Below are 17658 nucleotides of genomic sequence, written 5' to 3'. Positions count from 1 at the left end.
GGATGTGAATCAGGCCATGTCTATTATATATGATGTAGAGCTAAAGATTTCAGCTAACAAAAACTGAGGCTGTCGTCCAATCCTGAGAATCATAACCCTAAAAGCAGCCGTCATCTAACCAGTGTTGAGTATTCTCTGTGCAGCGCTGCATCTTATGTTGGCGCTGTATAAATAATACCAACATTCTATTTATTGTAGATTTATGACATATTCCATGGGGTTTCGGCAGCCTCCACCTTAATCCTCGCCCACATTGGGCTGAGCGGCCTCCCTCTTAGTCTGTGACTGAGGCCGTTATTACACCAGTTTAGAGAAAGCGAAACCGTCACCCCGCAATACTGAGAGAATTCTGCACTCTATGTGGGTTTATCTTCTCCGTCCGGGAGGTTTGACGAGATTCTTCTCCCTAAAGTATAACAATTAACGAAGCAAAAGTGAAAATCCTCAAATTACTGTTGTTACTTTTCTATCCCCCCCTAAATTCTCCTAATGTAGATCTCGGCATTTCAAATTGTATGTCCTTAATAAGACCCCTGCCAGCCAGACAGACACCATAGGGATTTAGAGGAAGGGGTCGAGGTTGGTCTGTCTCCAGGGACGGTAATGGTGAGAGATTGAATGAAACATGTTTTTCTTTCAAGTTAAGGAAGAGGATCGAAGAAAGTCCAAAGAACAGGAAAGAGGTAAAGTAACTGTAGGTTGGTGTAATGCTGGTGCAGTGTATTCAGACACCACACTGGGTGTGTTTCACAGGGATAGGACAGCTCCCCCCAGTGGTCATCATTCAGAATGATAAATGGCAGGGTACAGGAGGCAGGGGTTGTCTGGTGATAATAGTGTGGTATGGATCCAGCATTATACATTGTAGTAAACTGAGTTTAGAGAGAAATGGATAAATCCAGTGTTGGAGAGACCCCTGTATAACATGTGAGTGTTATCTACGCCACTATTTTATATCTATGTATAAGCTACTATATTGCCTCGTGGTGTGTCACACATAGGTTCCATTGTTTCTCTGTGTAATAAGATGTTATACGCCCCAGAATATTCACTGCACTCCAGTAATACAATCACAAGTGACCTAAATACTCATAGCCCCCATTAATACAGTCATTAATCCTCTGAATACTCATACCACCATATTTATTAACACCAGTGTCCTTAAATAGCTCTGACCTCCATTTATAATCACTCCTGACACAAGTAACTTTCCTGATCTCTAAATTATTGCAGAATGGTTAATGATAATAATCTTTCTAGTATTATAAATAGATTTATATATATATATATATATATATATATTATCTCATTTTTCCATTGTGTAATTAGTCAGATTAAACCATTGATCACTAATCAGCGTTTCAGTATTTTATAATTACTGTTATAAATGATCAGAACTAAGATTGTGAGAAAGTGACCGGATACAGGGTATGGAGGGTGGGAAGTGGTCGGATACAGGGTATGGAAGGTGGGAAGTGACCGGATACATGGTATGGGGGGCGGAAGTGACCGGATACAGGGTATGGAGAGTGGGAAGTGACCGGATACAGGGTATGGAGGGCGGGAAGTGAAGGATACAGGGTATAGAGGGCGGGAAGTGACCGGATACAGGGTATGGAGAGTGGGAGGTGACCGGATACAGGGTATGGAGGGTGGGAAGTGACCGGATACAGGGTATGGAGAGTGGGAGGTGACCGGATACAGGGTATGGAGGGTGGGAAGCGACCGGATACAGGGTATGGAGAGTGGGAGGTGACCGGATACAGGGTATGGAAGGTAGGAAGTGACCGGATACATGGTATGGAGGGTGGGAGGTGACCGGATACAGGGTATGGAGAGTGGGAGGTGACCGGATACAGGGTATGGAGGGTGGGAAGTGACCGGATACAGGGTATGGAAGGTAGGAAGTGACCGGATACATGGTATGGAGGGTGGGAGTGACCAGATACATGGTATGGAGGGTGGGAAGTAACTGGATACAGGGTATGGAGGGTGGGAGGTGACTGGATACAGGGAATGGAGTGTGGGAAGTAACTGGATACAGGGTATGGAGGGTGGGAAGTGACTCGGTACAGGGTATGGAGGGTGGAAGTGGCCGGATACAAGATCTGGAGGGTGGGAAGTGACCGGGTACAGGGTATGGAGGGTGGGAAGCGATCGGATACAGGTTATGGAGGGTGGGAAGTGACCGGATACAGGTTATGGAGGGCAGGAAGTGATCGGATACAGGGAATGGAGTGTGGGAAGTGACCGGACACAGGGTATGGAGGGTGGGAAGTGACTCGGTACAGGCTATGGAGTGTTGGAAGTAACCGGGTACAGGGTATGGAGGGTAGAAAGTGACCGGATACAGGGTACCCTCGGGTGAGAAGTGACTGGATACAGATTATGGAGGGCGGGAAGTGACCGGATACAGGTTATGGAGGGCGGGAAGTGATCGGATACAGGGTATGGAGGGTGGGAAGTGACTGGATACAGGGTATGGAGAGTGGGAAGTGACCGGATACAGGGAATGGAGGGTGAGAAGTGACCGGATACAGGGAATGGAGTGTGGGAAGTGATCGGATGCAGGGTATGGAGGGTAGGATGTGACCGGATACAGGGTACCCTCGGGTGGGACGTGACCGGATACAGGTTATGGAGGGCGAGAAGTGATCAGATACAGGGTATGGAGGGTGGGAAGTGAATGGATTTAGGTTATGGAGGGCGGAAAGTGATCGCATACAGGGTATGGAGGGTGGGATGTGACCAGATACAGGGTATGGAGGGTGAAAGGTGACCGTATACAGGGTATGGAGGGTGGGAAGTGACCGGATACAGGGCATGGAGGGTGGGAAGTGACCGGATACAGGGTATGGAGAGTGGGAGGTGACCGGATACAGGGTATGGAGGGTGGGAAGCGACCGGATACAGGGTATGGAGAGTGGGAGGTGACCGGATACAGGGTATGGAAGGTAGGAAGTGACCGGATACATGGTATGGAGGGTGGGAGGTGACCGGATACAGGGTATGGAGAGTGGGAGGTGACCGGATACAGGGTATGGAGGGTGGGAAGTGACCGGATACAGGGTATGGAAGGTAGGAAGTGACCGGATACATGGTATGGAGGGTGGGAGTGACCAGATACATGGTATGGAGGGTGGGAAGTAACTGGATACAGGGTATGGAGGGTGGGAAGTAACTGGATACAGGGTATGGAGGGTGGGAGGTGACTGGATACAGGGAATGGAGTGTGGGAAGTAACTGGATACAGGGTATGGAGGGTGGGAAGTGACTCGGTACAGGGTATGGAGGGTGGAAGTGGCCGGATACAAGATCTGGAGGGTGGGAAGTGACCGGGTACAGGGTATGGAAGGTAGGAAGTGACCGGATACAGGGTATGGAGGGTGGGAAGCGATCGGATACAGGTTATGGAGGGTGGGAAGTGACCGGATACAGGTTATGGAGGGCAGGAAGTGATCGGATACAGGGAATGGAGTGTGGGAAGTGACCGGACACAGGGTATGGAGGGTGGGAAGTGACTCGGTACAGGCTATGGAGTGTTGGAAGTAACCGGGGTACAGGGTATGGAGGGTAGAAAGTGACCGGATACAGGGTACCCTCGGGTGAGAAGTGACTGGATACAGATTATGGAGGGCGGGAAGTGACCGGATACAGGTTATGGAGGGCGGGAAGTGATCGGATACAGGGTATGGAGGGTGGGAAGTGACTGGATACAGGGTATGGAGAGTGGGAAGTGACCGGATACAGGGAATGGAGGGCGGGTGGGAAGTGACCGGATACAGGGTATGGAGGGTGAGAAGTGACCGGATACAGGGAATGGAGTGTGGGAAGTGATCGGATGCAGGGTATGGAGGGTAGGATGTGACCGGATACAGGGTACCCTCGGGTGGGACGTGACCGGATACAGGTTATGGAGGGCGAGAAGTGATCAGATACAGGGTATGGAGGGTGGGATGTGACCAGATACAGGGTATGGAGGGTAGGATGTGACCGGATACAGGGTACCCTCTGGTGGGAAGTGACCGGATACAGGTTATGGAGGGTGGGAAGTGACCGGATACAGGTTATGGAGGGTGGGAAGTGACCGGATACAGAGTATGGAGGGTGGGAGGTGACCAGATACAGGGTATGGAGGGTGGTAGGTGACCGTATACAGGAAATGGAGGGTGGGAAGTGACCGAATACAGAGCATGGAGGGTGGGAAGTGAGTGTATACAGGGTATGGACAGTGGGAAGTAGTCGGATACAGGTTATGGAGGGATACAGGGTATGGAGGGTGTGAAGTGACCGGATACAGGGTATGGAGGGTGGATAGTGACCGGATACAGGTTATGGAGGGTGGGAGGTGACCGGATACATGGTATGAAGGGTGGGAAGTGATCGTATACAGGGTATGGAGAGTGGGAAGTGACCAGATACAGGGTATGGAGGGTGGGAGGTGACCGGATACATGGTATGAAGGGTGGGAAGTGATCGGATACAAGGTATGGAGAGTGGGAAGTGACCAGATACAGGGTATGGAGGGCGTGAAGTGAGCGGATACATGGTATGAAGGGCGTGAAGTGAGCGGATACAAGGTATGGAGAGTGGGAAGTGACCAGATACAGGGTATGGAGGGCGTGAAGTGAGCGGATACAGGGTATGAAGGGTGGGAAGTGATCGGATACAAGGTATGGAGAGTGGGAAGTGACCAGATACAGGGTATGGAGGGCGTGAAGTGACCGGATACAGGGTATGGAGGGTGGGAGGTGACCGGATACATGGTATGAAGGGTGGGAAGTGATCGTATACAGGGTATGGAGAGTGGGAAGTGACCAGATACAGGGTATGGAGGGTGGGAAGTGATCGGATACAAGGTATGGAGAGTGGGAAGTGACCGGATACAGGGTATGGAGGGCGTGAAGTGAGCGGATACAGGGTATGGAGGGTGGGAAGTGGTCGGATGGAGGGTGGGAGGTCACCGGATACAGGGTATGGAGGGTGGGAAGTGGTCGGATACAGGGTATGGAGGGTGGTAAGTCACCGGATACAGGGTATTGAGGGCAGAACATTATTCTGAGACTTTCCTGTATGTTATGTTTATCTTCTTTTACCCTATTGGTTTATCTGTCTTTTTTCTCCAGTATTTTCTCATTGTCTGGTCTCTTATTTTATTTGTTTTATTTTTTGTTTCCTAGACAACTACTCTGATTGGTCTGCTGAAGACAGCCCGCCTCCTGCGCTTGGTGCGAGTGGCCCGTAAGTTGGACCGTTACTCTGAATACGGGGCAGCTGTCTTGTTCCTCCTTATGTGCACCTTCGCCCTCATAGCTCATTGGCTGGCCTGCATCTGGTACGCCATTGGACACATGGAGCACTTTGATCAGGAGTATCGACCAATCGGCTGGTTGTACTCACTGGGCACTCAAATCATGAAACCCTACAACAACAGCAACACTAAGTCTGGCCCGACCATCAATGATAAATACGTCACAGCCCTGTACTTCACCTTCAGCAGTCTGACCAGCGTGGGCTTTGGGAACGTGTCTCCTAACACCAACTCTGAGAAGATCTTCTCTATCTGCGTCATGCTCATAGGCTGTGAGTATAGACCCCATTATGTACACTGTAGGTCACAGAAAAGATGGGTTAGTAAGTGGCCCAGGAGTGAAGTCATTGTGCTTTATTAAAGCTGCAGATAATACATCTCTGACCCGGTATCAATTCCAAATACAGTAAATGCCGGCACTTCACATTTATGTCACACGATATAGCGTCATTGGGATTTCTGTATTTAAAGAGCCAATGCCAGGTCCCATCTATGGGTTAGGATTAGGGTTAGGCGGCCCATGCTGGTTTATTATGTGACATAAATGTAAAGTGTCGGCATTTACTGTATTTGGAATTGAGAGCAGTCGGGTCGGAGATCTTGAGAGTCTGTGTTATAGTAAGTCTACATTTCATTCATGTCGGACTTGTACTGTTCTGAATTTGGTTTGGGTACCTTATCCCAAAGGCGAAAATGCTGACATCGGATCCCCCATCAGGATGACACCGAAGGTGTCATGGACGACAGAGTGGGAATAATACAATGTACTTTACAAAGCCTAGAACATTGTACTGCCGGTGCCTCCTTAAATCAGCACGAATCAGACTGCGCCCCTTAAAAGTGACGTCATTGGAGGCTGCCGGGATCTTCATTTGCCTGAATTGCTGCACGTCTGTTTTCAAGATGTCAGTATTCCTGCTCTGTCGTCCATGACACCTTTGGTGTCATCCTGCCGGGGGATCCGATGTCGGCGTTTTCGTCACCGGGATAATGACTACCACCGTTGAATTCTTATATTGCTATATCAGGTACCGGAATAACGTACCCCACCCTCTTTCACATTAGCCCCTTAATGACCAGAGTCAAAACTACACAATTTTATTTAAAAATAAAATACAGTAGTGTTGTTCATGTATCAGACAACACGTTCTGCATTAGTCTTGTGCTGTCGATAAACACAAATAAATCTAAGTAAAGAGCCAGAGAACCCCATATAGGTGCTATGTACAATTTTTCTCCCCCCCCCCCCCCCCCCCCCCCGCCTGCTGTCCAGGTGATACCATTCATCACACTCATTATTCAGCCATTTGTAGCTGCTTAATCAGAAGGCTGTCAGTGGGTTTTATGTTGTGTGACTATAAATATTATGTCCAGTGCTGGAACCGGGAGCCCAAATGACCAATCAGAATCCAGACTGCAGGGTGTCACATGTTCTATCGCTGCTAAATTGTGGTGCACTGACATCTACTGGGCAGGGAGTGTAAGTGCAGACTTCTCTAGAAGCTCAAGTGACCGTATTGCTAAACCAGTCTTGGTGAACCTGTGACACTTCAGATGTTGGGAAACTACAAGTCCCAGCATGCTTTGCCAATATATAACAGCTTATTGCTGGAAGGGTATGCTGGGACTTTTAGTTTGATAACACCTGGAGTGTCACAGGTTAGCCAACACTGTGCTAAACGGATCCTGGAAACATCTATTGCAGTAAAATTATTTGGATTAAGTTTTGACATTTTGATAATGCACAGAAAATATTTAATTGGTGTTTCTCTCAGCCTCCTATATATACCTAAAGAGGAGCAGTGTAAATGTATGGTGCTGGAAATGGGGGGTCGGGCTGCAAATGCAGAGCTAGCAAAGATAATGTATTACACATTGTATTGTGTCATCACTTTCCGCACCGAGGCTCAGTCAGTATATATATATATCTAATATATATAAGCCTAGCAGCGTGTGTTAGTCTGTGTGTGGAAAAAAAACAACAAGCTGCAGATACAGGCTGGGCGGAGTTATACACTGACCTACTAAATTCTTAGCATTATCTAATATATATAAAAGTAAAAGCCTAGCGGCGTGTGTTAGTGTGTGTGTGTGGAAAAACTATTTTCTCAGAAAGAGCTCATCCAATTGACCTGAAATTTGGTATACTGACATCATTTCACAAAAAAATTAGAATAGTGAAGTTAGTTAACTTCCTTCATCCCCCCTTTCCCCCGTGGGAGGGTTAGTAAAGGCTAAATTTACGAGTTAAGGGGTCAAACTCATTTTCGTGAGGTAATTTTACCTCATGAACACACATTAAAAAGACCGCTTACGTCGGGAAGTAACGCTCTTCCCCTGAGGAGGCCTGGGCTAGGCCCAAATGCATGACAAGAACCTTTTTAACACCTTAAGTAGCTTGATTTGACTAGAATGCATGAGTATCATGCACGGGTTAACATGTATATATATATATATCCGAATGACTCCCCCCAGGGTGAGTGCTGGGGATGTAAATGATAACAATGTGTTATACACACAGACACCGGTGTACCAGCAGTGACACCGGGTGCTGTACAAGGGGTGCAGAGACTTGGGGTGCAGTGACACGGGGTGCAGTGATATGGGGTACAGTGACATAGAGTACGGTGACTTGGGGTGCGGTGACTTGGGGTGTAGTGACACGGGGTGCAGTGATATGGGGTACAGTGACATAGCGTACGGTGACTTGGGGTGCGGTGACTTGGGGTGTTTTGTAAAGTGGGGACATGTATATTAGAGGAGCTGGATTTTCTCATGAAGAATATGGATGATTAAGGCCATAAGATAAACAGGCAAGATACCAATGTAATGCGTATTATAGTGCTGGAGCATCAGTAACCCCAATCTTGTGTCTTCTTAGCACTCATGTACGCTAGTATTTTTGGGAATGTCTCTGCAATCATCCAGCGCCTGTATTCCGGGACTGCCAGGTACCATACACAGATGCTGCGAGTCCGTGAGTTCATCCGTTTCCACCAAATCCCAAACCCCTTACGGCAGCGCCTGGAGGAGTATTTCCAACACGCCTGGTCGTACACCAACGGCATCGATATGAACGCAGTGAGTCTAACCATTACTCCTAGTTCCTGATCAGTACACCGTCACTTAATACTTTTCTTCATCATACATGTCCTGTTATATCGTCATCATACATGTCCACCATCACTAAATGTCCTCTTACATCTCCATCTCTTGGTGTCTTGTTACCTTACCTTTGCACCCACTGTGTCCTCCATAGTGTTATGTGCGCCCTTCATCTCTTTGTGTTCTTCTTTCATCTCCTGTACTTTCACCATAAATTTCCCACCAAGCCTCCTCGCTCCTGTCCTATACCCATCCTTTCCTCTCGTCCCAATTTCCACCCCAATTTCAACCATCCCCCTCCACTTTAGTAAGCCTCATCCAATTAACTCCAGTTCCGTCCGTAATAAACTGCCAGCTATTCATGACCGCTTCATCTCCAACTCTCTTAACCTCCTTGCTATCACTGAAACCTGGCTCTCGTCTACTGACGCTGTCTCCCCCGCCGCTCTCTCCCTTGGGTGCCTCTCCTTTACCCACTCCACCAGACCGGAGGACCGTCCAGGAGGTGGTGTGGGCCTTCTCCTTTAACCTAACTGTACTTTTCTGGTCATTCCCACTGTGCCATCCCTCTCTTTCTCTTCTTTTGAAGCTCACACTATCCATCTCTTCTCCCCATCCACCTCCATGTCGCCGTCATTTACCGCCCCACTTATCTTTTTCTTGAGGAGTTTGCAGCCTGGCTTCCCCACTACCTTTCTTCTGACCTCCCTGCCATCATACTTTCCAACTTTAACATCCCTATTGACAACCCCACTGACCCTGCCTCCATCAAACTTCTTGCCCTTTCCTCCTCCTTTAGCCTCACTCAGTGGACTTCATCCACCACCCACTGTCTTTGTCACTTCCTCAACCTTGTTTTCTCTCACCTTTGTGCTTTCTCTGACTTCTCTAATTCCCCCTTTCCTCTCTCTGATCACCACTTCCTCTCCTTTACTCTGTCCTCCTCCCCTGAACCCCCCGCCTAAATCCACCCTCACTAAGCGAAACCTTGATGCTTTGGAACCTACCTCTTTCTCCTCTTCTCTCCCCTCTTCATACCCTGGTCTGCCCTGACCAGGTGACCTTTCTCTACAACCTCTCCTTCACCTCTTCTCTGGATGCCCTTGCCCCAGCCTCTTCTCTTAATCTCGCTCCCTGGCCGACTTCCTTCACTTTAAGATTAAGTTCCCTCTCCCTTGAAAAACAATCTCTTCTCAGTCCTCCAATTCTCGCCGCCTCTTTGCCACGTTGATCTCTCGACTACCCCACCCCCCATCTCGCTTTCCATCTCTGCCACCGACTTCGCCTCATTTTTCTCCTCTAAAATTGAAGCTATCAGACTGGACATCTCCTCGTCTCATACTCCAGCCACCGCCATCGCCATCCTTCTGCCCTACTTCGGGTGATGAAGTCCACTTTCTCATTCTCCCTTCTCCCCCTTCTACTTGCCTACTGGATCCCATTCCCTCCCACCTCCTTCGCTCCCTCTCCCCCTGCTCTCACCTTGCACGCCTCTTCAAGCTGTCAAGCTTTTCCTCACTGGCCTCCTCCACTCCCATCTCGCCCCTCCTCGCTCTTTTCTTAATGCGGCTGCAAGACTTATCTTTCTTTCATGCCGCTCCTCCTCTGCCTCCCCTCTCTGCCTTGCCTTACACTGGCTCCCCTTCCCCTACAGAATCCTCTTTAAACTCCTCACTGTCACTTAGAAGGCTCTCTCCCATTCCACTGGCCCCTATATCTCTAACCTCCTCTCCATTCACACTCCTGCCCGTTCCCTGCGTTCGGCCAATGACCGTCGCCCCTCCTCTGCACTGATTATCTCATCCCACGCCAGAATTCGAAACCTCTCCCATGCAGCCCCCCTCCACTGGAATGACCTACCTCCATCTGTCTGTCCCCTAATTTTAGCTCCTTTAAACAGGCTCTCAAAGCCCACCCGTTCCTCAAGGCCTACCATCAATCCACTTAACCTTCTCCCTCCTTGTTCTCCTCACCTCCCACCTCCCTGTTTCCTCCTATGCTTGAACCCCTCTACTGACTCCTCTCGTGCCTACGGTCTGTTTCCCCCCCTTAGTATGTAAGCTCTTTGAGCAGGGCCCTCCTCCCTTCTGTCATTTCTTCTACTCCTCCACCACTGTACTTGCTATGCTTGGAGATATTGAAGTCTTTGTTCTACTCGTTGTACCCTGGTATACTGTCTGTATTGTATTCTTGTATTTTGTACGGCTCTGCAGATACCTTGTGGCACCATATAAATAAAGAATAATAATAATAATAATAATAATAATAAATGTGTAATTTATTCTACACCAAACATCACTGTTTATCGTTCCCACCAGCATTTTGTGATCCTGCCCCATCTCCACCCACAGTCTTTGTGTTCTGCTCTTTCCCTTATTATATTTCCTCTTGTCTCCCAATCTTTGTGTCCCCACTTTGTAAAACTTTCTGCATCTCAGTTTCAACATTGTGCTTCTTTTTCTGCTATTTAGGTTTTAAAGGGATTCCCCGAGTGCCTCCAAGCTGATATCTGTCTGCACCTTAACCGAACTCTTCTTCAGAACTGTAAACCCTTCAAGGGGGCCACAAAGGGCTGTCTGCGGGCCCTGGCCATGAAATTTAAGACCACGCATGCGCCGCCTGGGGACACTCTAGTGCATGCGGGCGATGTACTTACAGCTCTCTACTTCCTGTCCCGTGGATCCATTGAAATATTGCGCGGGGATGTGGTAGTCGCCATACTGGGTAATTGTATGTTATGTATAATGTCCTTCATCGTATCGGGACGTCACCCCGGCAATAAGCCAAATAAATGTCCGATACTCCATGTAGCCTGCACATTGCTTCTGTCAGTTCTGTATTATACACATTACTGCCTCACGTGTCACGGTCTTCACGTGTAGTATGTCAGAAATGAATGACAACCTCACATTTCAATCCTTGGGTAGAAAAAATGGCTCCTGACATTGTATCCCCCATATCATTATGTACAGGGAAGAATGATATATTCGGAGAGCCCCTTACGCACGACCTGGAAAATCCAACGCAGACGTCCGTGCTCTGACCTACTGTGACCTGCACAAAATTCACCGGGAGGACCTCCTGGAAGTCCTGGACATGTATCCCGAATTCTCCGACTATTTCTGGTCCAGCCTGGAGATCACCTTCAACCTCCGAGATGTGAGTCTAGTTTACTAATGTCCAGAATCGATAGAACAAAGTTTCCAGCCGGCCGGTAACTCTCTCTGTCACTGGGGGGGATTATGTTCCCGGCTTCGTTTTATTTTCCTTTGATTTAGTCAGATCACGAGAATGAACTTGCTATTTATTATTTTCTAATGTATAATTCTCTGGTCCCGCCAGCAGGGATCATCATCATCCATCTTACTTGTTCCTTATAATAAATTCCCAATGGGGTTCGGTATTTAAACCACCAATCCCCCTCTCCATTTACAGACGAACATGATCCCGGGATCTCCCAGCAGCAATGATTCTGACAGCGGATTTAACAAACTGAGACGGCGCAAGATCTCCTTTCGCAGACGGACAGAGAAAGGTCAGAGTTCAGGGAATGTATTATCCAAGGAATAAGATTATGCTTATTTTCCCACATTCGCATATGACCTAGACAGTGCGGTCCTTCCTAATGTGTGATATTCCTGGATTTATACACGGTGGCTCAGTGGTTAGCACTTCTGCCTCACAGCACTGGGGTTGTGAGTTTGATTCCCAACCATGACCTTATCTGTGTAGAGTTTGTATGTTCTTCCCGTGTGCTTTATTCCTTATAATCATGTTATTCATTTGTAAAGGTTTGTAAATATAGTTTTAACTTTTATTCAATGTTATTAGTAGAACTTAAATACCCAATGTGGGGATGGGCAAATCGTCTCACGCATGCTCATATCTTCAGATTCTGGACCAGCAACGTTATAAATTGACCCTTACCAGTCCAGGACAGTATTGTGTGGGCATAGGGGCAATATGTTTTTTTATAAATTGGAACAATAAAGATTTTTTTATCGCTATGATAAAAAAGAATCATCCTTTTTGCTGTCCTGGACTGTGCTAGATGCTGCGGAGATCCAACAGTATGTCAGAATCCAACAATGAACCCTGCAGTTGGGATCTCAGTAACCTGATCAGCAGCCAAGTAGATTCTCCTGCTTCAGTATGGTACAGTCCAATATCCCGCATCAGATGTCTGAGGAGTCACTCTCAGTATTCCTGTCACAGACGGCAGCTCCCCCTCCTCCAGCATGGTACGGTCCAATATCCAGCATCAGATGTCTGAGGAGTCACTCTCAGTATTCCAGTCACAGACGGCAGCTCCCCCTCCTCCAGCATGGTACAGTCCAATATCCCGCATCAGATGTCTGAGGAGTCACTCTCAGTATTCCTGTCACAGACGGCAGCTCCCCCTCCTCCAGCATGGTACAGTCCAATATCCAGCATCAGATGTCTAAGGAGTCACTCTCAGTATTCCAGTCACAGACGGCAGCTCCCCCTCCTCCAGCATGGTACAGTCCAATATCCAGCATCAGATGTCTAAGGAGTCACTCTCAGTATTCCAGTCACAGACGGCAGCTCCCCCTCCTCCAGCATGGTACGGTCCAATATCCAGCATCAGATGTCTGAGGAGTCACTCTCAGTATTCCTGTCACAGACGATAGCTCCCCCTCCTCCAGCATGGTACAGTCAAATATCCAGCATCAGATGTCTGATGAGTCACTCTCAGTATTCCTGTCACAGACGGCACCTCCTCCTCCTCCAGCATGGTACGGTCCAATATCCAGCATCAGATGTCTGAGGAGTCACTCTCAGTATTCCAGTCACAGACGGCAGCTCCCCCACCTCCAGCATGGTACGGTCCAATATCCAGCATCAGATGTCTGAGGAGTCACTCTCAGTATTCCAGTCACAGACGGCAGCTCCCCCACCTCCAGCATGGTACGGTCCAATATCCAGCATCAGATGTCTGAGGAGTTACTCTCAGTATTCCAGTCACAGATGGCAGCTCCCCCTCCTCCAGTATGGTACAGTCCAATATCCAGCATCAGATGTCTAAGGAGTCACTCTCAGTATTCCTGTCACAGACGGCAGCTCCCCCTCCTCCAGCATGGTACAGTCCAATATCCCGCATCAGATGTCTGAGGAGTCACTCTCAGTATTCCTGTCACAGACGGCAGCTCCCCCTCCTCCAGTATGGTACAGTCCAATATCCCGCATCAGATGTCTGAGGAGTCACTCTCAGTATTCCTGTAACGGACTGGCAGCTCCCCCTCCTCCAGCATGGTACGGTCCAATATCCCGCATCAGATGTCTGAGGAGTCACTCTCAGTATTCCAGTCACAGACGGCAGCTCCCCCACCTCCAGCATGGTACGGTCCAATATCCAGCATCAGATGTCTGAGGAGTCACTCTCAGTATTCCTGTAACGGACTGGCAGCTCCCCCTCCTCCAGCATGGTACAGTCCAATATCCCGCATCAGATGTCTGAGGAGTTACTCTCAGTATTCCTGTAACGGACTGGCAGCTCCCCCTCCTCCAGCATGGTACGGTCCAATATCCCGCATCAGATGTCTGAGGAGTCACTCTCAGTATTCCTGTCACAGACGGCAGCTCCCCCTCCTCCAGCATGGTACGGTCCAATATCCAGCATCAGATTTCTGAGGTGTCACTCTCAGTATTCCTGTCACAGACGGCAGCTCCCCCTCCTCCAGCATGGTACAGTCCAATATCCCGCATCAGATGTCTGAGGAGTCACTCTCAGTATTCCAGTCACAGACGGCAGCTCCTCCTCCTCCAGCATGGTACGGTCCAATATCCCGCATCAGATGTCTGAGGAGTTACTCTCAGTATTCCAGTCACAGACGGCAGCTCCTCCTCCTCCAGCATGGTACGGTCCAATATCCCGCATCAGATGTCTGAGGAGTTACTCTCAGTATTCCAGTCACAGACGGCAGCTCCCCCTCCTCCAGCATGGTACGGTCCAATATCCCGCATCAGATGTCTGAGGAGTTACTCTCAGTATTCCAGTCACAGACGGCAGCTCCCCCTCCTCCAGCATGGTACGGTCCAATATCCAGCATCAGATGTCTGAGGAGTCACTCTCAGTATTCCTGTCACAGACGGCAGCTCCCCCTCCTCCAGCATGGTACGGTCCAATATCCAGCATCAGATGTCTGAGGAGTTACTCTCAGTATTCCAGTCACAGACGGCAGCTCCTCCTCCTCCAGCATGGTACGGTCCAATATCCCGCATCAGATGTCTGAGGAGTTACTCTCAGTATTCCAGTCACAGACGGCAGCTCCCCCTCCTCCAGCATGGTACGGTCCAATATCCAGCATCAGATTTCTGAGGTGTCACTCTCAGTATTCCTGTCACAGACGGCAGCTCCCCCTCCTCCAGCATGGTACGGTCCAATATCCCGCATCAGATGTCTGATGAGTCACTCTCAGTATTCCTGTCACAGACGGCAGCTCCCCCTCCTCCAGCATGGTACGGTCCAATATCCCGCATCAGATGTCTGAGGTTTCACTCTCAGTATTCCTGTCACAGATGGCAGCTCCCCCTCCTCCAGCATGGTACGGTCCAATATCCCGCATCAGATGTCTGAGGTGTCACTCTCAGTATTCCAGTCACAGACGGTAGCTCCCCCTCCTCCAGCATGGTACGGTCCAATATCCAGCATCAGATTTCTGAGGTGTCACTCTCAGTATTCCAGTCACAGACGGCAGCTCCCCCTCCTCCAGCATGGTACGGTCCAATATCCAGCATCAGATGTCTGAGGAGTTACTCTCAGTATTCCAGTCACAGACGGCAGCTCCCCCTCCTCCAGCATGGTACGGTCCAATATCCCGCATCAGATGTCTGAGGAGTTACTCTCAGTATTCCAGTCACAGACGGCAGCTCCCCCTCCTCCAGCATGGTACGGTCCAATATCCAGCATCAGATTTCTGAGGTGTCACTCTCAGTATTCCTGTCACAGACGGCAGCTCCCCCTCCTCCAGCATGGTACGGTCCAATATCCAGCATCAGATGTCTGAGGTGTCACTCTCAGTATTCCTGTCACAGACGGCAGCTCCTCCTCCTCCAGCATGGTACGGTCCAATATCCCGCATCAGATGTCTGAGGAGTTACTCTCAGTATTCCAGTCACAGACGGCAGCTCCCCCTCCTCCAGCATGGTACGGTCCAATATCCAGCATCAGATTTCTGAGGTGTCACTCTCAGTATTCCTGTCACAGACGGCAGCTCCCCCTCCTCCAGCATGGTACGGTCCAATATCCCGCATCAGATGTCTGATGAGTCACTCTCAGTATTCCTGTCACAGACGGCAGCTCCCCCTCCTCCAGCATGGTACGGTCCAATATCCCGCATCAGATGTCTGAGGTGTCACTCTCAGTATTCCTGTCACAGATGGCAGCTCCCCCTCCTCCAGCATGGTACGGTCCAATATCCCGCATCAGATGTCTGAGGTGTCACTCTCAGTATTCCAGTCACAGACGGCAGCTCCCCCTCCTCCAGCATGGTACGGTCCAATATCCAGCATCAGATTTCTGAGGTGTCACTCTCAGTATTCCAGTCACAGACGGCAGCTCCCCCTCCTCCAGCATGGTACGGTCCAATATCCAGCATCAGATGTCTGAGGAGTTACTCTCAGTATTCCAGTCACAGACGGCAGCTCCCCCTCCTCCAGCATGGTACGGTCCAATATCCCGCATCAGATGTCTGAGGAGTTACTCTCAGTATTCCAGTCACAGACGGCAGCTCCCCCTCCTCCAGCATGGTACGGTCCAATATCCAGCATCAGATTTCTGAGGTGTCACTCTCAGTATTCCTGTCACAGACGGTAGCTCCCCCTCCTCCAGCATGGTACGGTCCAATATCCAGCATCAGATTTCTGAGGTGTCACTCTCAGTATTCCTGTCACAGACGGCAGCTCCCCCTGATCCAGCATGGTACGGTCCAATATCCCGCATCAGATGTCTGAGGAGTTACTCTCAGTATTCCAGTCACAGACGGCAGCTCCCCCTCCTCCAGCATGGTACGGTCCAATATCCAGCATCAGATATCTGAGGTGTGGTGACGTCATTGGCGCCATGCCCTCCTCATCCGCTTTATTAATGCAGCAGTTTGAGTTCCGGATTGTCAGATAATTTCCTGCCCCAGTATCTAGCGTTCTTAGTTTGCTCCTGATGTCCAGTGGTGTACAGCCACCTTAATCTGATGCTCCTATGTCTATGAGTGGTAAACGTGAACCCTATCTGTGTCTACTAACACTTGTCTGCTACAATTGTGTTCCTGGTCCTTCATCTCAACTCTGACTATGGCTGCAGATGATTTCTTGCCTTTTCTGTGTACCAGGCCTTTAGTATTGTCCTTGTCCAAGTCTATAGATAAACCTCTGGGGCTAATCCTGATTACAGTTCATTGCTACTACCGATCCCCCGTGTTCTATATCTCCCGATGTTCTATTTAGACTTGTCGGCCCTGTACCTGATCTAGATCACAGTTATTTACCTTGTGCTGACTCCTTACTGCCACCTACAGGAGATATCTTTGTGTCAGTGTTTCCTGCTCGATTCCAACATTTACCTCTGTATCACCTCCACCCACTGGGATCCACTATCATAAAGACAAACTGCATATAATTTAGAACATCATAACAATCCTCCACATAAAGGCAAAAAGGGGACATGAATTATTGAAATAATGGCAATAAATGGAGGTTGAATTTCCCATTAGCCCAGTCTTATTTACAACAGGGTGCAGCCATGAATCCCTGTCCCATACATGTGCACACATTCGTAGATACAGAAAGCCCTTGGTGTGTTTCTCTTATATACAATCCTACGTTATGTCCATTCTAATTAGTACTACACGTTTACAGCATTAATAATGCTCTTGATGTTGTCACATGATGTATTTCATCTAATTTCTGTCACAGATGTTGAGAATGTCGGGGAAGACCAGAAAGGTCAGAGGTCAAGCCGGCTGAGCCGAAACAATCTGGTGCCGGAGGGAAAGGACTGGGGGGAGCACAGCAGCGCCCTCTCGAGTTCGTCATCGAGTGATGATGAGCAGCCGGCACCGGTCTCAAGCACCATTGAGCTTTCTCCAGCACGAGCTACGTGCAGCAATGTCACTGCGCCAAATGGGGGAGAGGTGGACGGGGATCGGAGCGGCGGGAACGTGTGCAATCATCTGTCAGGTAAACGGAGAAATAGTTAAAGATAAAATGATCATCTCCACCCTCGT

The 17658-nt window shown here is 49.0% G+C and overlaps 1 protein-coding gene across 1 annotated transcript in view; it reads left to right on the top strand.

The window, feature by feature from the left end:
- LOC142159413 (voltage-gated inwardly rectifying potassium channel KCNH2-like) overlaps positions 1-17658 on the top strand; it is a gene marked incomplete at its 5' end in the record, with an annotated part of 46805 nt that overhangs the window by 12004 nt on the left and 17143 nt on the right. The window contains 7 exon segments of the mRNA XM_075214289.1: positions 5181-5583; positions 8193-8392; positions 10888-11140; positions 11389-11412; positions 11415-11575; positions 11852-11951; positions 17348-17611. Of these exon segments, the coding sequence (XP_075070390.1) occupies positions 5181-5583; positions 8193-8392; positions 10888-11140; positions 11389-11412; positions 11415-11575; positions 11852-11951; positions 17348-17611 (1405 nt within the window).

The sequence above is a fragment of the Mixophyes fleayi genome, chromosome 5 (genome assembly GCF_038048845.1).
Source record: "Mixophyes fleayi isolate aMixFle1 chromosome 5, aMixFle1.hap1, whole genome shotgun sequence".
NCBI lineage: Eukaryota > Metazoa > Chordata > Amphibia > Anura > Limnodynastidae > Mixophyes > Mixophyes fleayi.
Note: the sequence above shows the minus strand (reverse complement) of the source record. Positions and strands in the feature narration are given on the sequence as shown.